The sequence below is a fragment of the Pteropus medius genome, unplaced genomic scaffold (assembly GCF_902729225.1).
Source record: "Pteropus medius unplaced genomic scaffold, Ma_sr-lr_union100, whole genome shotgun sequence".
Taxonomy (NCBI): Eukaryota; Metazoa; Chordata; class Mammalia; order Chiroptera; family Pteropodidae; genus Pteropus; species Pteropus medius.
This window is the reverse complement of record NW_024349519.1, coordinates 29145684-29168413: the sequence shown is the minus strand read 5'-3', so window position 1 is coordinate 29168413 and position 22730 is coordinate 29145684. Positions and strand designations below refer to the sequence as shown.

The following is a 22730-nucleotide window of genomic DNA, read 5'->3' as shown; positions in this document are numbered from 1 at the left end:
AAAAAACATTTGTTAGGAAAGATGTGGAAAAAATTGAACTCTTGTACACTTCTGGTCGGAATATAAAATGGTGCAGCAACTGTGGAAAACAGTTCGATGATTCTTCAAAAGGTAAACATAGAGTTACGTATGATCTAGCAATTCCAATCCTAGGTATGAACCCAAGAGAACTGAAAACAAACATACTTGTACACCAGTGTTACAGAAGCATTATTCAAAATTGCCAATAGGTGGAAACAACCCAAATGTCCATTATCAGATGAATGGATAAACAAAATGTGGTCCATCCATACAATGGAATATTAGCCATAAAAATGAATAAAATTCTAATACATGTTACAACATGGATGAACCTCAAAAACATGCTAAGTGGAAGAAGCCAGTCACAACAAAAGGTCATACATAATTCTATTTATATGAAATAGAATAGACAAATCTATTAGTGGTTGTCAAGGTTGGGGGAGGAGGGAATGGGGAGTGACTGCTGATGGGTACAAGGTGTCCTTCTGGGATAACGGAAATATTCTGGAGCTAGATAAAGGTGGTGGTTGCACAACATTGTGAATGGGCTAATTGCCACTGAATTTTTCACTTTAAATCATTTTAAATGGCTTATGTTATGTGAATTTCACTTAAATAAAACAAAATGGCTGGAATTACAGTGGTTTTTTGAAGAGGAAAGCAGAGTCTCTCTTGAGGAGAAATACCCTTGGTTTAGGTTAAGGCACTGAACAGGCAAGTTTGGCTTTGAAAGATGAGGCAATAGGATAAGGGTCCAGAGAGAGAGAGAGAGAGAGAGAGAGAGAGAGGCATTTGACTGGGAGATAAGGCCCCTGGGATGATATGGCCAGTAGGAATGATGGATTTTTTAGGGCAGCAAGGCTGGAGACTTTATTGAATTTCTGAGTATATATTCTATCATTACCCTTTCACACACCCTAAGCGTAGAGAACAGCAGCACCCACAACAAGTTCCGGGGCAGGGGGCTTTGGAGAAAAGGAAGGAGGAAAAGGAAAGAGGCCACTGGCTCTAGTAGGAAGGAAGTGTCCAGAGGAATAAGAGTTATGCAGAATCCCTGACATTTCAGGGTGGTGATGGACTCCCCACTGTGTGGAAAGGAGAGTTCAGATTATTTTATTTGGATATTAAGGGCAATAAGGGCCCAGGATGTGGGAGAGTCCAGGGACATCCAGGTCCCAGGCACTAGGGGACATGCAGGCCAGTGATCACATTCAGACACGCTCCCACAGTTACTCCCATCACACTCAGTCACAGGCATGTATGAGGCAGAACATGCTGAACACACAACTACCCAGAGTGCCTATGTGGGAAGAAGTGTTCCTGGGTAGGCAGGGGCCTGTCCTGGGAATCAGGAGGACTGGATCCAGGTCCTGGTCCCTGCTCTGCCTCTGACCTACTGTGACCTTGAACAAGTCTGTTTTGCTTTCTGGGCCTTACTTTCTCCAACCAGGAATGGGTTCGTCATGGTAGATGTGTGTCTTTCAGATACAGAGATGGTCAAACATGATGCAGCCAGACAAATGTACACCATACAAATGCTCTTAAAAGTGACCTAGGTGAGCAAAGCCGCTCACTCAGGCATATGTCACAGTCAGGCACACAATCACACACAACTGCACATAGACCAAACCACACTGACACATTTAGATACACATAATCACAAACATACATACAAATATCCAGTAAAATTATTACAAAGGTAATAGCCACACCTAGGGGGGAGAAATCACAACACAGTCATACACACAGTACTACACAGACACACAATCACAAAGATTACCATTACACAAGCTTTCAATCACACAGATAAGAAATCACATGCAAAGATATTTAGACAGTCACAGTTACACAGGTACAAAACCACCCACAGTCAACAGTCTCAAACGTCACAGGCATAGTCAGTCCCACCACATACAGATATATAGTCACTCAGGCACAATCATACACATGGATGCACAGAATCACATAACACACGGAATCACACCAAGTCACACATACAGTCACACGCGGCTACATTTGCTTCCTGGGACAGACTAGCAGACAAGTTGGAGTGAGATCACTCTCCTTTCATAGCCCACCTCCTCCTCACACACACAGCGCCCCATCAGAGGAGACCTCGAGGTCTGGCCTTCTGGGTTTCAGGGCTTATTTTTCTCCCGCCTCAGTTTCCTAGTTTAACTCCAGAATCCCTTAGCACGCGTCCCTTTCAATTGACCAACGAAGAGTGGGCCGAGCCCCCTCCCAGGGCCAATCAGAGCAGGAATACAGCTGGCCAATCGGGTTGGGGCATTCGCCTTTCGTCCTTTCCTTCGTTCTGCTCCTTAAAAAAGCTAAAGTGCCTCGCCTTGGACAAGCCTGTTTTCACAGGAAAGCCTGCCATTGCCCTTTTAAAATGCAGAGCCGTGAAGGAGCAGGTCCCAGGACGAACCAATGAGAAGCTCCATTCGGCCTCCGCCCCTCCCACCCCCTCCCGAGATCAAAAGCCTTTTTCAGCCGCACTGTGACCAGTAGTGGGAACAAAGAGGCACCAGATAGGGACTGGCTGGAGGGGAGAGAGGAGCAAGGGGCCAGGACTGCGGGTGGAAGCCGCTCCGCTTTGATGCCCCGGCTCCTCCAGGTCAGCCGTGGCTGCTACGCTGGTCTGCCCGCTGCCCACATGGCCTTGAGAGGCGTCTTCGCCCGGTTGCTGAGCAGCGGACACCATCAGAGGTTCCTACGCGCGTGGGGCTCGGCGTCAGCACAGACCGGTCAGTGCCGGGTCAGGGGTGGGTCGGGAGGGTGGAACTGAAGACTCGGGGACTTTCTCGGGTTGATTTACTCGTCTTGTGTTTGCAGAGAAGGGCAGGAAGACAGAGAGCCGACCCGCCAAGAGTAAGGACCCCTTGTCGCGCCGTGCGTCTGCGGCCCTTGTCCAGCTGTCTGCCCCGGGTGGGCTCTGTCCCGAAGTCGGAGGGCTGCCGGGGCGGGGAGGCAGGGCTGTGGCTAGGTCGAAGGCGCTGAGACAAGTGAGTTTCTCAGACAAAGGTCACCTTACCAGACCTGTTTGCAACTCACATCCTCCAGGAGCCAGATTGGGGTGGAAGTTTCTGGGAGAGGAGGGCTCGGTGTTGGGGGGGCTGGGCTGAGTTGAGCCCCTGTTCCCTCTCCCAGCCTTGCGTCCAGAGTTTGACTGGAGAGACCCCCTTCTGCTGGAGGAGCAGCTGACAGCGGATGAAATCCTTATCAGGGACACTTTCCGCACCTACTGCCAGGAGCGCCTCATGACCCGCATCCTGCTGGCCAATCGTAACGAAGGTGCCCAAGAGGGCTGGTGGGCACCCTCCACCATACACATCACCTCTGCCTCCTCTGTCCCTGGGGTGCGGGCTCCAGTGGGCTAGGGCAGGGCCTGAACTTGAGCATCTGTTCCTTTGAAGTTTTTCACCGGGAGATCATCTCAGAGATGGGGGAGCTTGGTGTTCTAGGCCCCACAATCAAAGGTAAGGACAAGTTTCTCTCCACACTCTGCAACCCAAGCTGTGTGCTAGAAAGCCCCTTCCTTTCCCTGAGCCTGGGTTTGCCAATCTGTAAAACAAGGCTGTTATCCCTCTGTTGACTGTGGGGCTGAAGCGAATAAACCCTCAAACTAGAGCCAGCTTGTTGCCCCCTCCTTGGGTGTGCCTGTGTATCTCTGTCTCTTGGACCTCAGGAGTCACTGTCCCAGCTGGGCAGGCTTTGTCCTCCCCTGCCCTAGCTCTTCCTCTCCCCTACCAGGGTATGGCTGTGCTGGAGCCTCATCTGTGGCTTATGGGCTTCTGGCCCAGGAGCTAGAGCGGGTGGACAGTGGCTACAGGTCAACGATGAGTGTCCAGTCCTCCCTCGTCATGCACCCCATCTATGCATATGGCAGTGAGGAGCAGCGGCAGAAGTACCTTCCCCAGCTGGGTGAGCAGCTGCCCGCTGCCCATGGAGCCTGGCAGAAGACAGTCCCAGTGGTCTGGAAATCAGGGGTGGGGCTGTCCCCTGAGCCTGCCTTCTGTCCTCACCTCATGGATAGCACCAGTGACCACCTGGATCCCCTGCTAGAGCCTGAACCTCACCCACACATCTGATCCTGACCATTACCTCCTAGGTCTCTCTTGACTCTCTGGCCTTTCCCTACCACCATTATTTGATTTGGTTTCTGTCTCCCCCATCCCAGACCAAAGTTTAAAGTCTTAACTTCCTGACTGGGTCCATAAGGCCCCCTGTGAGTGGGCCTCTGGTCAACACTCTTGACTGCTCTGCCCCAGTCAGACTCAGCTACTTCGAATTCTCTAAATGTATCACTGGGCCTTTGCACATCCTTTTCCCACTGCCAGGACTTCTCTTCTCCATGCCTCCTCCTGCTTAACTCCTTTTCACTGTTCTTCAAGACAGTTTAGTTGACTTCTTCCTGACTCCTGTGGGGCCCCTCACCGTCATGACTATAGCCTGGGTAGGGGAACCTTTCCATCACCTGGAAGTGCCATGAGGGCAGGGCCCGATCTGCCTTAGCCTAGCTTGGTGGAGAGGCTGACACTTTCGATTGAGGGCACGAATGGGGGTCAGGCAGCTTTGTAACACTGTCTTGTGCCTACAGCCAAAGGGGAGCTCCTGGGCTGCTTCGGGCTCACAGAGCCCAACCACGGTAGTGACCCTGGCAGCATGGAAACCAGAGCCCTCCACAACCCATCCAGCAAGACCTACACCCTCAGTGGGGCCAAGACCTGGTGAGGGTCCTGGGTGCTGCAGGTAGGTGGGCGGGGCAGAGGGATGGCAGCCAGACCTTCACTGCCTGTCCTGCCTCCAGGATCACCAACTCGCCTGTGGCCGACCTGTTTGTAGTGTGGGCTCGGTGTGAAGATAACTGCATTCGGGGCTTTCTGCTGGAGAAGGGGATGCAGGGCCTTTCAGCCCCCAAGATTGAGGGCAAGTTCTCCCTGCGGGCCTCGGCCACGGGCATGATCATCATGGATAGTGTGGAGGTGCCAGAGGAGAACTTGCTGCCCAACGCTTCGGGGCTAGCGGTGAGCAGAAGCCACGTTGGGAACTGGTGTCAGGTCATATGCTGGTTCACCTTCTTGGGTAGGCCCCATGCTGGGGAAGCGGCTGGGGACCAGACAGACATGGTTCCTGTGTACTGCCCCTTTTTGGTGACTATCTTGCTCATACTGGCTCTACCCAGGACTCATGGGCCTGAACCAACTTAATCCTTTGGCACATGCACATCTTCCTGTCTCTTTATACCACCCTCTAGATCTGAGCAGCCAATGAAGATCTTGCGCTGGTAGACCTGTATACAAATCAAGACTGAGCAGGCACTGAGCAAGGCCTGCTGTGCATGTGCTTTGGTATTTAAAGGGCTTCCCTGAATTCCCTATTCTCCCCACTGTTTACACTGACTCTGCGTCTAGGTGTCTGAGGAGTGGGCATTCCCCTACTTTAGAACTGGTTCCGCACAGTCCCTCTCAGCTCCTCCTGGGTGAGGCTGAGGCCCTCTCTCAATCCTCCTACAGGGTCCCTTCGGCTGCCTAAACAACGCCCGGTATGGCATTGCCTGGGGTGTGCTTGGAGCTGCTGATTTCTGTTTGCACACAGCCCGTCAATACACCCTAGACAGGTGAGTAGTTGCTGCTGTGAGAGCTCCTGGGGGCAGGCTCAGGTTCCATCCTGTACCCCACCAGTGACTACTTAGCTTCAACCCACCAGAACTAAGCTCCCTGCTCTGCAGAATGGCCAGGGAGGTCCATCTGAGCAGTGACAGGCTGGGTTAACAACAGGGCCAGGGAGAGCTCGGCAGGGGCTGAGACAGCCTAGGAAGGCTTCCTGAGCCAGTGGTTCCCCCTCTTGAACTTACCTTGACCTTGCCCGCCTAGAATCCAATTTGGTGTCCCACTGGCCAAGAACCAGCTGATTCAGAAGAAGCTGGCAGACATGCTCACCGAGATCACGCTGGGCCTTCACGCCTGCCTGCAGCTTGGCCGCTTGAAGGATCAAGACAAGTAGGGACCACTTGTGGGGGGAGAGGAAGGGGACAGCTGCGGCAGAAGGATCCCATGCTTCTTCTGGGCATGGTGGCTGGCTCTGGGGAGAAAAGTCCTTTCTGCTGGTGGCTCCTGGGAACCCATCCCTTCTTTCCCTCTTGGCCTTGATGGGCCAGGGCCTACCCTACTTGTCCCTTATTAGGAGTTTGGTGTCTGCTGCTGTGACTGTAACTCAGAGAATCCTCCCTCTGTCTGGTTTTCTCAGGGTATAAGGGAACCTGGATACCTGGAGCAGGGTCAATTCTTTGCAACTAACACTAGTTACATATCTGTGCCATTCCCAGGGCCACACCAGAAATGGTCTCCTTGCTGAAGAGAAATAACTGTGGGAAGGCCCTGGATATCGCTCGCCAGGCCCGAGACATGCTGGGGGGAAATGGGATTTCTGACGAGTATCATGTGATCCGGCACGCCATGAACCTAGAGGCCGTGAACACCTATGAAGGTAGGGGCTGGATCCTTTGGGGAATGGGGGTGGTCACAGTTGGCCTTACTGTCTGGGGAAGAGAGCCAGGAAGGAAGGGCGGGGACAGCAGATGGAAGTCCTACTCCCAGCTGTCACCACTGGCAGCATGACCTGGAGCAGGTTCCACTGTATCCTCATCTGGAGTGGCTCACACTAGGACTGAGGTGAGGGGCTCTCTGGCCTTTCCTTCATGATGCTTGGAGGATGGGTGTTCCCAAGACTGCTGACGGCCTCTTTGGGCAGCTCCGGAGTAAAGCACAGCGCTCAGTGAGTTGGTGATGCAGGGAGTGATAGTATACACAGGCATCACCACTCCATGTTAAGAGAAAAAAGGAAAATGCTAAACCATTTGCAGACTGTGGTGTTTGCACCCGGCAACTGGTTGTGACTCACATTGGGCCCAGAACCCCTTGCCTCATGGGAATATAGACATGGAAAAAGGTAATTAAAAAGGGGAAAAAAAACAGTACAATCCAGCGTGAGCCAGGCAGAAACAGAGGGTTGTAAGAGGGGCAAGCACTTGTCTCTTAGAAAGTGGGACTGAGTTAGGCCTCAAGGGAGGTGTAAGAGCTCCCTGGGCAAAGTGTGAAATAGCTTTTGTAAGCTATTCTGGATGGGATATTCCAGAAATGGCAAAAGGGAAGGGTGGGGGGATCCTACAGGTGTAGGAATGACTGAGGATAAGCAGAGGGCGTCTTCAGATTGTTTTAAGGAGAGGGATGGGGTGAGGTATGCACTTAGAAAGTAAACAGAATTATTTTGCTCCATAAAAGAAAGGTGGTAATCTCTGCCTTCTGTCCTGTGGGATGTGGGTGGCAGCTTCAGGGTGGGGGGAGATCAACTCGGACATGCAATGATTTAATGTTTGCTTTCCTGTCCCTCCTGTGGGTGAGAAAGGGCCTGATGTGTTCCCAGAGCCTGTCAGAGCTCTCCACCTCAGTGGGAAGGAAACATGGCTGGGTTGAAAATCAAACATTTAATGAACTGTGCAGGACTGGGGTAGGTGAAATTGTCCATATGTTGGGGGTACCAAAGCTGGGCCCATGGTAGCAGCTGGACCCGTTGCCTTTTGGGTCTGGCACAAAGAGCTAGAATTTTTTTTTTTTTTTTTTTTTGCCAAGATGCATTATAGAACTGTGAAAAACAATTTTCTCAATGTGGCCAGAACAGTGGCCTCTGAGCCTTCTCTGGGTGGCTGTCACTAAGAGGTGACTCTCCTAGAAGCTGTCAGCATTCGCCATCTTTGTGGGTCTGTTCTTCCAAAGTAGTAGCCTGGGGAGGGGACATGAAGACTGAATTTAAAGGGAAGTTGTGAACTGTTAAGACTCCAAACTGACTTTGTATTTACCTTGTCCAGGGACTCACGACATTCATGCTCTGATTCTTGGAAAGGCAATCACAGGGATCCAGGCATTCACCACCAGCAAGTGATCACACTTCACCCAGGTGCCCGGATGGTCCTGAGCCTCTTCCTAGGGAGCTGCTATGCTCTGAGCTTACTCAGGGAGGTGGCAGATGGAGCCAATTTTTATGGGGGGAGGTAAGAGACACTGATTTTTCAATATCAAAATTTCCCTTTTGAAGTCACTCAAATGTACTCCTTAAAAATAAGATGGGACTCTCTGCATCAAGTGTCTCAATCCACTTTTCACCATGATGGGAATGGGCTCCACGTACCCTGGAACAGAAGCTCTCTTGATGGGGAGTAGGGCGAGGGGGGAAAGTGACAGGGAAACAACTTCTGTGAGATCCACTGACCTGGTGTCTGACCACGCAAACCCCTGCACGCCAAGAGTTCCTTGTGCGCCCTCTGACACTCCCATCTAGGGGAGTAAGTGCCTTATTCTGGATGTTGAGTCAGAATGAGGGAAGAGAGAATAATAAAGAATCTGCATGTCTGACCCACAGTATTGGGTTACATTTACTTGTAACCACCCGAGAAGTCCTTTCATTCATAGGAAAAACAAACATGTGTAAGGAGCATGAGGTGCTCAGATGTGGCTGGGAGTCCCCCACCCTGGCCCCAGTGATCTGGCCCCTGTCTGTATCTTTGGCTCTGCTGTAATCAGTAAACCTGCTCGGGGCTGTGGGCGAAGAGGACTTTATCTTTTCTGTCACCACAGACCTGTACATACAGCCATGGGAAATAACAATGGGCTGGCATCTTGGTTCCAACATATCATGTTGCAGGGGAGCACAAGACCACAGTGAGATGGTAGGAGCACCCAGGACTTTACTGTTAGTGGCCCCTTCAGGGTGCTAATGTCCTTACTTTCTGTTGACACTTACTTTTACCTTAGCCCATACAACTCTCCTCAGGCAGTGCCCCCTGTGTGGGTTTAATCATACCTCTGGCTGGACACACAGGTCTTTGTACACGGTCTCCACTGTGTGGCACACTTGTTTGAGCTCTGTTTCCAAATGGCTGATCTTCGCCATTTTCTGGGTGAACTCCTGGAGCTTTTCCTGAATGATCTTGTTGTGGTGATTATAAAGCTGATACATCCTCTCCTCCAGCTTCTCTGTCAGGTCCGAAACCTTTTAAACAATAAGACATGTTCTTAGAATATCAAACCAGAGGCATCGTAAGATGTGTTCTAAGTGGCTCTCTAAAATTTCTGTATTTTATTACATAAAAATGGTAAAAACAACTCCAGTGACTGGGGTGAAATTGCCTATATTAAAAAAATTTTTTTTAGATTGCAAAATTATATAGTATAGGCTCCGCCGGGTTAGGAAGTAGATGCATAACAGAGACTAGAACAAATGCAACAGAGTGGCCTCTGGGGAGTGAGATCATAGGAATGTTTTTATGTTTTTTTTCTGTTTTGTTACAGCTTTCTCTGCTTCTCAATTTTCTATGCTATACCAATGTGTTTACTGGTAGGGACGGGAGGGGGGCAAAAAAAGGGGATAAAAAGTCAACCTGTCATTAAGAGATGTCCCACTCATGGGATCCCTTGTGCATTCTGAAGAAGCATCAGGAACAGTCATTAACATCAGACTTGAACATAACACCAGGCTTTGTTAGACATAAGCCCTGGCCATGTCCAGCAACCCCTACTCTCGCATCACTAACCATTTGACTTCTGGAGGATAAATGGCTGTGTTAATGCAGGCTATGCTTCAACCCCTACTCCTATAGCCATTAGCCCTGGAGTGAAACTAGTAGATGCAGATGGACCTTGGTCTGTCATCCTGGCTCTCACTCAAATTATTTCTAAGTCTTACTTGTCCCATCTATAAAATGGGTCCAATCACTTCCTTACAGGATTGTTAGAAGGGTGAAACGAGGTATTATATGCAAATTGTCTGGCACCATGCTGGGTGCGTAACATGCTCAGTCCTCCCTTTTTCACCTTTTACAAAAGAACTTGCCCCGCCCCGCCCCTGGGGCTTCATAGTGTGTGTGTGTGTGTGTGTGTGTGGTGGGGGGAATCTGTCACCTTGATCTTGAGGCTGTCCCTGAAGTTGGTCATGAGTGCATGGTCCTTCTGCCTGCTCTCGTTGATGTTTTCAATCAGTTCCTGGGCCCTCTTCTTCAGGATCTCGATGCTGGAGTCCAGAGAGGAGAAGTAGGGTCCCGACTTCCCTTCCAGCATCATCAGCTGGCGGTTGGCACTGGAGGTGGCGATAGAGGGGCTAGAAACCTGACTTCTGAAAGTACAGGATACTGAGGTCAGCAGCAAACCTGATCTCAGGTCAGTGGCTGATCTGTATTAGCTTGACAGTAGGAGGAGAACCAGTGTTGTGTGTCTCCTGTGGGCGATGCTTGGTTATTTCATTCACACACCTACCCTGAGAGGCAGACAGTATCCACATTTTATGACTGAGAAAACAGACCTAGAGGCACACACAAAATCCACCTCAGTTTCTAGAACAAGATCCACCTGACAGGATCTTCCTGTCACCAACCTGCTGCACACCTTTCCATCCCTTTCTAAATCTCCTGGGTGATGCCTGAAGCCTACAGCCCACCTGGGACTCGTGTACCTGCAGGTCTCTGCTCATAACAGATGAGGCAGCCCATCAAGAGTTATTAAAAGACTTTTTTTAATGCACAAAAAAAGTTACATTTGTCCTACACTGTACACGTGACTATAATGATGTAATTCAATTAAATATGTTAGCCAGTGAAATGGCATAAAAATTGACATCTGTCTAATAAAGCTAAATTGGATCAATAAATTAGGTATGGGGAAGACAAGTATAGACTGGGATAAAGACCATAAAAATCTAGGATTCTGTATACAGATCACTTTGACAGGGCCTGTAAGTTTTCGCTTTTTTAAAAACAAAACTGGAAATTGCAGGTAATGCATTATGAATGAGGTGTATGAAAAAAAGTTGCAATCTGATCAGCAGACCCATTGTTTTAAATTAAGATAAAATGTTTAAGGTAAGCTTTATTTTTTTTTCTGTTTCTCTGCTTTATCTGATCTGTCAGCATTTTCCATCTGCTAGGCAACATGTCACCACATCCTAATGACCAGGCTTTGGGGTCTGTCCGCTCATCTTTACCTGATAGCCAAGGACACAGACTCAGCTTGGTCACTTTCTCAGAGTCACTGGCCAGTCTGTGACAGAGTTAGGAAAGGCACCCAGCTGGCCTGACTCACACGCCCTGTCTTGCTTCCTCCTGGGTCCTCAGTGCCCCCGCAGCGGTTCCTGAACATACCAGTTCACATACAACCATAAATTTGGCCATCACCACAAGCCAGGAACTCTTTACTTAGAAAAACACATCTTGATTTTTCGATGCTTTCTTCACAAAACTATTTTTCTTGGCTTTTTCACGACTGCCTGAACTCTTCCTTTTGGCTGAGAATACAAGCATGGTGAAACCCCAGTACATGAGAGGCTGGGTGGCCAGAGCTCTCATCTGCACAAAAGTTTTCAGGCCCAAGGATTCGGCTGTATGCTGGTCCTCATGTACTCCTTGCCAGATTGTTTCTTGCCTCTGCACCTTTGTGCCTGCTCTCTGACTCGACCAGTGAGACCTAGCCAGACCACCATCTCCTTTGAGAAGCCATCCAGGATCCTCTTGCCCATCTCTCACTACATGAGCTTGTCACTGCTCACATCCCTATCTCCCCTGAGGGCTGGGTCCTGTTTATCTCCACATTCTCAGCATCCAGCACATAGTAAGTCCTCCACTGTTTGTTGCATGAATGAAAGATACTTTCCATCAGATCTATTCCTCCTCCTCTGGCTTCTCACAAAGCATGCACGTTTACCTGCCTCCAAAGCACGATGCATTGTCCAATGGATTTTAAGACAAGAAAGTATCTCCAATTGAGGCAAATATTTCTAGAGCAAAAATTTATGTCAGCTAGAAAACAACGGACCAACTAAAGGCTCCATTAGCATTCTTGTAAAAAGATGTTTGTTTTGTGGCAGAACAAAGGTTTACTAAGGAATTTATGACCTTCATGCCTCCATTACTTTTCTTTCCTAAGGGGAGGTGAAGCAGGACACAAATTCAGACATGGGACACGGTGACATTTTAATATTCAGATTTTTGTAATATCCGGATGTGTGCGGAGAACACGGTGCTTTTAGAAGGACAGCCATGCTTTTCATGATGGTGATGGAGCTTGAGGCATGGGTTCAGGAACACCTGGCTTTTGACTTCCCTGAGACCTCAAGCACTAACTGCTCTCCTGTTCTCAGCCTAGGGTTCCATCACTTTAGTTTTTGGCTGGTGGCCTCAGCTCCTCTTCCTTTCAATTCTGTGTCACATCCTCTCACCTGCCCTGGTTCTCTGCAACCAAGCGCTGTCTCTTTTCTCACACTCAGGAATCTGAGTGACACTGGAGGAAATCAAGACCCTATGAACAGAGTCACTACAAGGTCTTGTTCTCCAGCCTCAGGGTGGTCCTTAGGGCCACTGGGCATCCTGTCTGTGCTCTGGTCACCTCCCTCTCATTCCTCCCATCAGCCATCCCAAACCTGTACAACTTTCCCGTGCCTGACCCCATACTTGCCTCCCCTCCCCCTGAGCAGATACAGAAACAGTGCAGGCCAATAACCCCCTCTATTGCCCTTCATAAATGTATCCACACTGCCATTCCTCTTCCCAAACTCCCAGCTTGGAGGGCCGGCGAGGTGTTCTGGGTTCCCAACCCATACCCTGTATCTTGTCATCTTGTATATTTGACCTCTCCCTTTGGCTGGTCTTCCTCCCCCCCGACCACCCCCCACACACCCCAGCATGCCATATGGAGTCTCTTGCATTTTAAAAACACAACACACGCACACGCACACACACACAATCTCTTGCTCTCTTTCCCCTCAAATACCAGGTCTCCCTCAGCCAGCTACCTCCCTCTTTACTCCTCATCACCACTAAGGTTCTAGAAAGAGATGCGAACACTTTCTGAGCACATTTTCTCACCTCCCACTTGCTTCTCAGTTCCCAAATGAAGTAGCAACTCCCAAGGTCCCCAGTGACACCTGGCAGACACCTCCCTTGATTCTTGGCAGCAGCTGGTACTGTTGACCACCTTCCCTGCCATTCCTGACACATGCTGTTCCCAGGCTCTCTCTTTCCTCTCTTCCTTTTACACCCACATTCATGTTCCTTGGCAGCCTGGTTGCCCATGCATCCTCCCTGCTGGTCTCTCCTGCCAACCCCCAAGCCCCATTCCTCCAATGCACAACCTGTCATTCCCCAAAGGCACTCTTGTAGCCAGGAATGTCCCGGCAGTCCCTTTCCCTACCTAAGTTCTGCCTCTTCTAGAAAGTCTTCTCTGGCTGGGTTACATGCACACAGCACCAACAGTGTCACAGCCTGCACCTCAGCCTCCCCTGTAGCCTTCCGGCGGGCTGGACAGGGTCTCATTCATCTTCATATCCCCATACCTACCCCTCATGATAGGAGTAATAAAAGTATGTCAAATGAATGAATGACTAGCAAGGGCTTTCACTACCATCTACACTTCCATGTTTCCTCAACATATTGTCCCTAGCCCACACCTCTCTCCTGAGCTCCCAATGACGTATCCTCCAGGCCCCTCTCATCTGGCTGTCCCAGAGGCATCTCAAACTCCTCCACATTTGTACACCATCATCGTCATTTCTCCCCCAACCTGATATTGTCCTCTCTCCCCTCAGCGAAAGCCTCCTGGTTCCCAAGCCAGAAACTTAGCAGTCAGCCTGGAGCTCAGCCTGTCCCTGTCCTATATTCTGTCATGAAATCTGCTCATTTCCACCTCCTTAATGGCTCTCAAATCCATCATCTCCTCTTCATCTAATCATTTGCAACTCTGCACCTATCATTCTCACCTGGGCCCCAACAATCTCAGAATGCAATCTGATGTCCCACTTTTGCTCCACAGACTATGAGAGCCGCCACCAGCCACGGGATCAGGTCTCAATTCCCTAGCATAGCACCCAAGTTCTTCCAGGGCCCTGGGCCTCTACCATCTCTTTTCAGCCTTACTCTCTTTCCACTCTCCACTCCCAGCAATTTGGAACCTTCCGCAATTTCACCAAACCCATCAGCCTTTGCCTGAAATGACTTTCCCTTTCTGCCAACTTTACAAGGCAACATTCAGAGCTTCCACTCATGAACGCACATGGCACCTTCACCTACTGATCACAACACTCCCAGTTTATTCCTATCAGTTTCCCCTTTTCCCCCAGGGCACAGTGCAGGTTGAAGGGAGGGCAGAGGCCTACATTCTACTCAACCAAAGGCATCACTAATGTTTGCCGAATACCTAAATGAATAAACCACTGCCTGAGCAGAGCCGGGTATAAAATTTCTGCTCACAAGCCTCTTTGTACCCATAGTTGCCTTGTTGGCCAGGCAGTGTAAGGATCCTGAAATTAAAATCAATGATAGAACCAGGTGCTTCTTTTTGTGTAACTGCTCACAACCCGCTTGAGTTGCTAATGGTTCAAAGTCGCTCCTTTCTCAGGCTCCAGGGATGAGGCTGGAATGGTTCTTCATGGCAGCTATGCAAATGGTAAAAAATCATTTGAATTCTGCTGATACAAATTTCATTGTGGGACAAAGGCCTGCATCAGACGTCTGCAGAGAGCCTCTTGATTTTTTCCAACCTCTCCTTTGGGGATTTACTCCTTTCCATTTCATTTTTCTAAATACTCAGCAGCTGCATATTAATCAGGATGCTAATGAATCAGAGGCTTCCCTGGGCCTGCTTTCACCAATTAACTTCAATAAACAAAATGCACAGTGTCCTCTCCCCTGGCTCCCCCGTTCCTGGGCCTGCTTCTGTTGCAGAACACTGGACGGAGGCCAGGAAATGGAAGTCGGCCCAACACAGCAGGTCGGGCGGTGGGGGATCAGAGCGGGGACTGTGAACACATTGCCATGCTCATCTATTATGGTCTGTCCTTCTAAGGAGTCCCTAATTCGGCTGGCTGCGAGGATTAGGACATAGTTCCCAAGCAGGGACCAGGCTGGCAGGGGGCCCGGGAACAGAGGAGGAAATGGGTCTAAGTGAAGAGACCATCTGTTCGCTCCAGGTAAAGCTGTGATTGGCAGGTGTGTGAGCCAGAGCCGTCCCGCTGGTGGGGCCCTCCCTCCATGGCCTCTAACAGATATACAAGTAAACAATCCGCCAGCCACTTATGACCACCGCAGGCGGCAGTCCCAGGAGGGGAGGCAAGCTAATCAAATATTCAAGGAGGAACACAACAGAATATCTGGCGCTTGGGCAAAACGAGGTTTTGCTGAAGTACAGCCAGGAAGGGGGAAGGTCTGAATTGAAGCTGCTGAGCCGTTCCTCACCCTCTGCTTTTCTCTCCCAAAACGTGTTCACATTTTAATCATGTTGCTGAGTGTCTGCTGCTGGATCTATTAACTGGCTCTTGAACTGGTTCTAAACCATCTGTTTTTCGGCCCAAAGCTCTTGTGGAAGTCCTTGAAGTCTCACAATGATTTGCAATTGTCTGTGTCTCTTCACCACTTAGATTGGGTCTAACTAAACATGCTATTTGCAGAAAGATGTTATCAAACAAACGACTTCAGTCATTTCCTTTTTTCTGGTCTCCATGTGACAGCACATACCTGGAAACCACCCCACCCTGTAGCCTGCTTTACAACTGAGGAGTAATCTGGGAAGTAGGGGAAAGCTGGCTTTAGGCCTGAAGTCCTCAGCGCCCTGTCCTGAGCTTGGCCTTAGCTCTCTCTCCCCAGGTGATGAGCTCATTCACCCCACAGCTGCCACTGAAACAATTGATGCCTCCAACACCATCTCCAGCCCCAGGCCCCACCCTGAGTTCCAGGTCAGAAAGTCCAACTATATCCTGGACAGTTCACATACATGTCCCCGACCACCTCAAATTCAACAAGGGTAAAACAGAACTCATGCTTTTGCCTCTGCCATTGAAACCACCATCTGCTGGAAACCACTCCAAGCCAGAAAGTGGGGAGCCAGTGGTGTAATGATAAGCATTTAGCAACTGGCTCTCTGGGTGAGCGGGGGAGAGAAGGCAAACAAACTTAGCCAATTTACATGGTGCAAAGACTATAGCCAATTTCAAGCTACCAATAGGAAGTCGCAAAATGCCGTGTTGAGAAGAGATGTGTAGAACTGGCTCTTGCGAACTGGTAGGAGCCGGCTCCAGCATACTATAGCATACCAAGATCCAGGTATCCCTATAGCCAATCATAACACCTGACATGCCAGCCTTCTTGCTGTTTTGTGAGAACACAAGCCGGGAGACATCCTGGGCTCATCCCCTTCCTCATGCCCCACTAAATGACCACCCCTTGCCAGGGCTTCTCTCCATCTGTCCTGCTAGATGTCACCCCACCTAGGAGCCTCCCACCTGATCGCCCTATATCCACTTGTGCCCCCTCCCACCCATTTTCCACAAAGCAGCCAGTGTCTTTTTATAATAGGAACCTGAGCATCTCTCTTTAATAACCCAGCATTTCCTCTCCTAGGTATCTACCTAAGAGAAATCGAAACTTATGTCCACACTAAAACTTGTACATGGATGTTCATAGCAGCATTACTCACAAGAGTCAAAAAGCAGGAACAATCCAAATGTCCATCAGCCATTGAATGGATAAATAAAATGTAGTAGGTCCACAATGTGAAATATTTTTCAGCCATAGAGAGGAATGAAGTTCTGATACATGTTACAACAAAATGAACCCTGGGGACATTGTGCTTAGGAAAGAAGTGTCACAAAGTATGATTCCATTAATATGAAATGTCCAGCAGAGTCAAATACATAGAGACAGGAAGTAGAGTAGTGGTTACAGGGGCTGGAGAGGATACAGAAACTCGGGGGTTATGGTTAAGGGGTGCAAGGATTTTTTCGAGGTGATAAAAATGTTATAAAGTTGACTGGTGATGGTTGCACAGCTCTGTGAATATATTAAAAACAATTGAATTGTATATTTTAAGTAAGTGAATTGTATGGTATCTGAATTCTATCTCAAAAAAGCTGTTACCCAAAAAGTCCTCAGGACAAAGTCCATAAGCTGACAAAATGCCCTGTGACCTGACCCCTGCCAAGCCCTCCAGCCCTCCTCTTGCACTCACACCCCAACTCAACCACACTGGCTGCCTTCACCATGTGCAATGGCTTTGCATAAGCTCCTCTCTCAGCTCCTCCTTCCACCCCCATGCTCACTCAGCACCCAGTCGTCCTCACCTTCTAATTCAGCATTGCTTATTCAAGGGCACTGTCCCTGGCTCCCCATTCAGGCTGGCTGCTCACAGGGAAACATTTTTCTAGATCTCCTCTGTCTCAGTACTTGTTCAACATCTGCCTTCCCATCAGATGGAAGCACTGGGAGAGTATATTGGGTGGAACCCGAGTATCCCTGCTGTCAATCACAATGCCTGACACTCTGGCCTCCTCGTTGTTTGGTGAGCACACCCAGCTTATTCCTTCCTCAGGGACTTTGCATGTTTGGGCCCCCAGATGCCTCCTGCTGGCTCCTTGTCCTGTGACCACCTTAAAGAACTTCTCTAACTACTCTGAACTCCTTGTCACTCTAGTCGCTCCTTGCTCTGCTTTGTATCTTCACAGCACCTGCCACCAGTTGAAATCACATTACTTTTTTTTTTTTAAATTATCTATCTTTTAGAAATTCAACTTGGCAATTGACTCAGAATAGCCAACACAATATTGAAGAAGAACAAACTCAGAGGACCGGCACCACCCAATTTCAAGACTTACTATAAATCAACAGTGATCCAGTTAGTGTGGTATCAGGGAAAGAACAGAAAATAGATCAATGGAACAGAATGGAAAGCCCAGAAATAGACCCACACATATATAGTCAACTGATCTTTGCAAAGAAGCAAAGAAAATTCAATAGATAAAGGAAATTCTTTTCAACAAATGGTGCTGGAACAACAGGACATCCACATGCAAAAAACTGAAGCTAGACACAGACCTTACAACTTTCACAAAAATTAACTCAAAATGGATCATAGATTTAAATGTAAAATACAAAACTATAAAACTCCTAGATGATAACAGAGAAGAAAATCTAAGTGACACTGGGGTTGATGACAACTTCTTAGATATAACACCAAAAAAAAATTGATAAATTGGACTTCATTAAAATTAATAATTTCTGCTCTGCAGATGACACTGTTAAGAGAATTGATAATACAACCCACAGACTGGGAGCAAATCTTTGTAAAACACATATCTGATAAAGGACTGGTATTTAAAGTATACAAAGAGCTCTTAAAACTCAACGGTAAGAAAACAATCTGATTAAAAACTGGGCAAAAGGTTTGAACAGCCATTCCACCAAAAAGGATATATAGATGGCAAATAAGCATAGGAAAAAATGTTCAACTTCATACCTCATCAGGAAACTGCAAATCAACACAATGAGATACCACTACATACCTACTAGAATGGTGAAAATCCAAAACACTGGCAACAACAAATGCTGGTGAGGATGTGGAGCAACAGGTACAGGAATGTAAAATGGTACAGCCACTTTGCAAGACAGTCTGGCAGTTTTTTACAAAACAAACATACTTTTACCATATGATCTAGCAATCATGCTTCTTGGTATTTAGTCAAAAGAGTTGAAAACTTAGTTCCACACAAAAACCTGCACATGAATGTTTATAGCAGCTTTATTCATAACTGCCAAAATTTGGAAGCAACCAAAATGTCTCTCAATAGGTGAATAGATAAATAAATGGTGGTACATTTACACAATGGAATGTTATTCAATGCTAGAAAGAAATGAATTATCAAGAAATAAAAAGACATGGAGGAACATTAAACACACACATGACTAAGTGACAGAAAGCTCCCAGAGAGAAGGGATTCTGTTCACTGTTGTATCCCGAGTCTGGTCTAGACAAAGCCAACCTTCAATAAATACTTGGTGAATTAATAAATGAATTAATAAATGTGTAAGACAAAACCTTTTTTGGCACTGCTCTTTCTTTCACTCCAACATCTAATCCATTAACAATTTCTGTCAGTTCTAGCTTCTTCAATACATCCAGAATCTGACCACTTCTCATCACCTCCACAGATCTACCATGGGCCAAATCAGAGTCATCCTACACCTAGATTATTCCAATTGTCTTCTCGCTGGTCCACCTTCCACTCCTGCACTAATAATCTATTCTCTACACGGCAGCCAGAGGGAGCCTTTTAATACTTTAGTCCAGAAGACTGTGAACTATAATGGCCTATGGCTGCTTCTGCAACAACTCAACTCTGCAGAAGCAGCCATAGACCATAGGGGCTGTGTTCCAATAAAACTTTATTAACAATAGTCACCACTCTGCTATAGTCACTTCATATCATTCCTCTATTCCAAACCTTTTCATGGGTAATTAACATCCAAATTCCTATTACCTGACTATATCTTACTCTCTCCCTCTTATTCACACTGCTCCAACAGTCCTCTTCCAGTCTTCGCAGCTGCTGTTCCCCTGCCTGTAGGATAGTTCTCCCTATCTGCATTGTCACCTCCTCCATGAAGCCCTTCCTGACCCTCCTCTGATCTAATCCGGCTACCTGTCACTCTCTCCCTATTTTTTCACATAGTGTTAGCATCCTGACTACTATATATTCTTGAGTTTACAATCTATCTCCTCTTATAGTGTCAGCTCATTACTGCTGTGTCCCTAGCACTTAGCACTGTGCCAGGCACATGAGAGACACTCAACCAGTAAGTGGAACAAATTACCAAGAGCAGACACTAGTAGGGTCTTGGGGGAGAAACGGGTGAAGAAGGACCCAGGGGTCTGTTTGGACCTGCTGGGCAGGGGGCTTCCTCACCTAGCTGGCCCACGACCAGCTTCCTGCTCACGGCTCTCCTCGCCCTGCCGCTGCTCCTTGCTCTCCTCCAACGGCTGTGGCTCCTGGTCCTTGTATTCTACGTAAGACATGTCCACCTGTGAGCACAGCCAGTGCTTGAGAGACGGAAGGAGGGAGGGTCAGATCCCCTCCTCCCGCCCCTTAGGCCCCGGGCACATCCGGGGGCCGCTGCGACATGGTGGGGACCCACAGAAGGGATGGGCAGAGCTGGAGTGGGCACCACGAAGCTGGGGGCTTGGGGTGGGGGGAATCTGAGCCTGGAGAGCAGGACAGAAGTGGGGAAACTTGGAAAGGCCGGGGTGAGGGCAGGTGCTCCAGAAGGGGCGCCGGGGCGTCTGGGCTCCTAACTAGTGTGTGCGTCAGCTGGAGTCCTTAGAGAAAGGAGGGAGGAGAATAAAAAGAATCGGGTGCGGCGCATGGGTTTCTGAGCCCCTCTCTACACTGCTCCTGCCACACGCCGTGAGTGGAAGTATGAACTTCTGGCACCACTGTCAGCGCGTCAGTCACACTGTCCGTCCATCAGTCAGGGCCCGGTCGGTCAGTCAGGAAGTTCGGGCCCGGCCAGGCAAGGGGTGGCCTCGATGTCAGGAGACAAGTGGCGGGGGGAGTGTACGCTGTGGAATTCCGAGATCGCGGCCGTTCCCTGACTGTCCGCCCGCCGCCCGCACGGAGGAAACAAGCGCGGCGTACTCCCTGTCGCTCCATCTTGCCTTTTCCCGCCTTCTCGTCTGAGCCTTCTGCCCTCTGCGCACGCGCCGCCCCCTTCCGGCGCGCCCCGCCCCCGCGCACGTGCTGCGGCGCTCCCTGGCTTCGCCACGCTCGGGGAACGTGCGCGCACAGAGGGGCGGGGCCGGCCGTTAAGCGGCGGTTGGGTTGTCCACGGAAGGGGGAAGTATGAACTTCTGCACGCGCGGCGGGCGCGGTCCAGGGAAGAGGATGGTCTCCGTGTACGCTCCTAAGCGCGCTATTGTGGGGTTCTGGGATCCAACGAGGGTAACGGGAATCCAGCGGACCCTGCGTTCGTTCATTACATTTCAGTTTATCTGCTCTGCCCCTAGTAATCTTTTCAATAAAAACTTCTGACCTTTGCTGTTCCCTGATAATTTATCGCCACTAGTGGAAGAGTTATGCACTTACCTCCTTAAATCAGTTACCTATGCACTCCATAACTAGAAGCTCCTTGAAAGCACAGCGGGATCTGGCCCTTAAAAAGTTGGACCCATATCCCTTAATAATAATGGTAGTAGTAACAATAATACCTTAATAGTAAACATTATTGTTGGCACAGGAGGAGCCACAGACTAGAAAATATTTGCAAAATATAAATCCAAGAGCCTGTACCAACATTCTCAAACAACTCTTGCAGCTCAATGACAACTAACCCAATTAAAAAATCGGAAAAAGGTTTGAATAGGTGTATGCAAATGCCACAAATTGTTTGAGGAGCAGCCATGTCTGCTGGAGAGAGAAATTAGAGATTTGAGGAGGCTGAGATTGGGCAGGGGCTGGGCTGGAGGCCAAGGTAAAGGGTCAGGGTTTTGTTTCAGTTGACTGAGGAGGAGGGAACTCTCTCTGGGACACCTGTCACAGTGTCCATGTGGAGGAGGCAGTAGGAATCCGTTCATATTAATCAGCCCTTCTGTGCAGGGCTATGTCCCAGGCCACACACACTACGGCACACATCTTGACACCTACTTTCTGGAAAACATGGATTTGAACCTGGGCTCTATTTTTTACCCACAACAATGATCATAAAACTGCCACTCTCAAAACCTATCTTCATCTACTATTGAGGTGATAAAAATCTAAAACATCAGGCTATTGTAAGATTTTCAGGGTAAAACATCTAGAACACACCAAGAGTTTAATAAACAGCTAACATTAGTATTTTATGGCATAGTCACAACTTAAAACACATCTTCCCACAGCATCGGATTTGAAGACTGGAGGATTATTTATCGACAAAAATCTCAAAGGCATGCACACCCAAACACAAGTGCACTGAACCAAAACAAAAGCAACACACAATGTTAATTTTTATGGTGCATCATTTGTATAACTTTTTAAAGCGTGCAAAATAAAATCATGTCCTGTGAGAACAAAACATATAAGTAGTATAAATATTAAAACATATGAGAATGATAAATACTAAATTCAGGAGTGGGTAATTACCTCAGCAGGGTGAGGGCAGAAGGAACTAGGACAAACTCAAAAGGTCTTGAAACCCATTGGTCACATAGGTCTAAAATATGATGAAAGATCCAAAGCAAATACTATAATGTTCAGATTCAAACAGGGTGGGATGAATTCCTGGGCACTTACTGAATTGTGCTGTTATATATATATATATATATATATATATATATAATTCTTCACTGTCCTCAGCTGCCTCTTTTGGTAAAGTCTTTACCCATTTCTGTATTTATCTGTTTATCATGTCTCCCAAGTGCCTCCCCCCATCAGCTCCAGAGGGCAGAATCCTAACTCCACTTTGCCCACTACGGAGGCTTCAGCTCATGAAATGTTGGCACTTAGGAAATGTGCATTAATTGCATGAATTGGTATTTTTCTATATGACTGAATTAATTTGAAATACAGATTTGACTGACAAGCCTTCAGGAGGTTGGTACCCACGGCCCCAGCTGTCAGCTTCACTAAGTGCACTGCCCCTGAAAACATGGGGTGAGTGACTGGTGGCTGGGACTTGCTTTAAAATATTTCCAGAAACATACCAGAGATGAAGCTCAAATGTGAGATCCAAATCACTGTTCAATGGGAGTGCAGGGCTCTTGGAACTTTATCCTATTTATTTCTCTATTCTGGGCTCATTTGAAATCCTTATGAGAATTTTTTTTAAAGAGAAACTTTCGGGGGTGTGGGGTGGAGGGATGAACAGGTGG

General features: G+C 48.3%; 2 protein-coding genes across 7 annotated transcripts; one reads left to right on the top strand and one right to left on the bottom strand.

The window, feature by feature from the left end:
* The first annotated feature begins 2493 nt into the window (after positions 1-2493).
* On the top strand, positions 2494-8451 carry GCDH (glutaryl-CoA dehydrogenase). Of its 3 annotated transcripts, XM_039882795.1 has the most exons (12): positions 2494-2768; positions 2857-2892; positions 3172-3315; positions 3438-3500; positions 3775-3945; positions 4622-4751; positions 4832-5048; positions 5538-5641; positions 5898-6023; positions 6350-6510; positions 6887-6972; positions 7889-8451. In XM_039882795.1, the coding sequence occupies exons 1-11, from the start codon at positions 2621-2623 to the stop codon at positions 6958-6960; spliced, it is 1374 nt and encodes a 457-aa protein (XP_039738729.1). In that variant the 5' UTR covers positions 2494-2620; the 3' UTR covers positions 6961-6972; positions 7889-8451. The 3 variants fall into 3 exon arrangements, with proteins under 3 accessions (XP_039738729.1, XP_039738730.1, XP_039738728.1); XM_039882794.1 differs by lacking the exon at positions 6887-6972 and having other exon boundaries at positions 2497-2768; XM_039882796.1 differs by lacking the exons at positions 3438-3500; positions 3775-3945; positions 6887-6972 and having other exon boundaries at positions 2495-2768.
* SYCE2 (synaptonemal complex central element protein 2) lies at positions 7493-22176 on the bottom strand. Of its 4 annotated transcripts, none has more exons than XM_039882807.1 (5): positions 20521-22176; positions 19792-19925; positions 9978-10188; positions 8881-9069; positions 7493-7803 (listed from the first exon to the last, which is right to left on the bottom strand). In XM_039882807.1, the coding sequence occupies exons 1-5, from the start codon at positions 20533-20535 to the stop codon at positions 7759-7761; spliced, it is 594 nt and encodes a 197-aa protein (XP_039738741.1). In that variant the 5' UTR covers positions 20536-22176; the 3' UTR covers positions 7493-7758. The 4 variants fall into 4 exon arrangements, with proteins under 4 accessions (XP_039738741.1, XP_039738743.1, XP_039738742.1 ...); XM_039882809.1 differs by having other exon boundaries at positions 9978-10152; XM_039882808.1 differs by having other exon boundaries at positions 19792-19907.
* Positions 22177-22730: the final 554 nt, after the last annotated feature.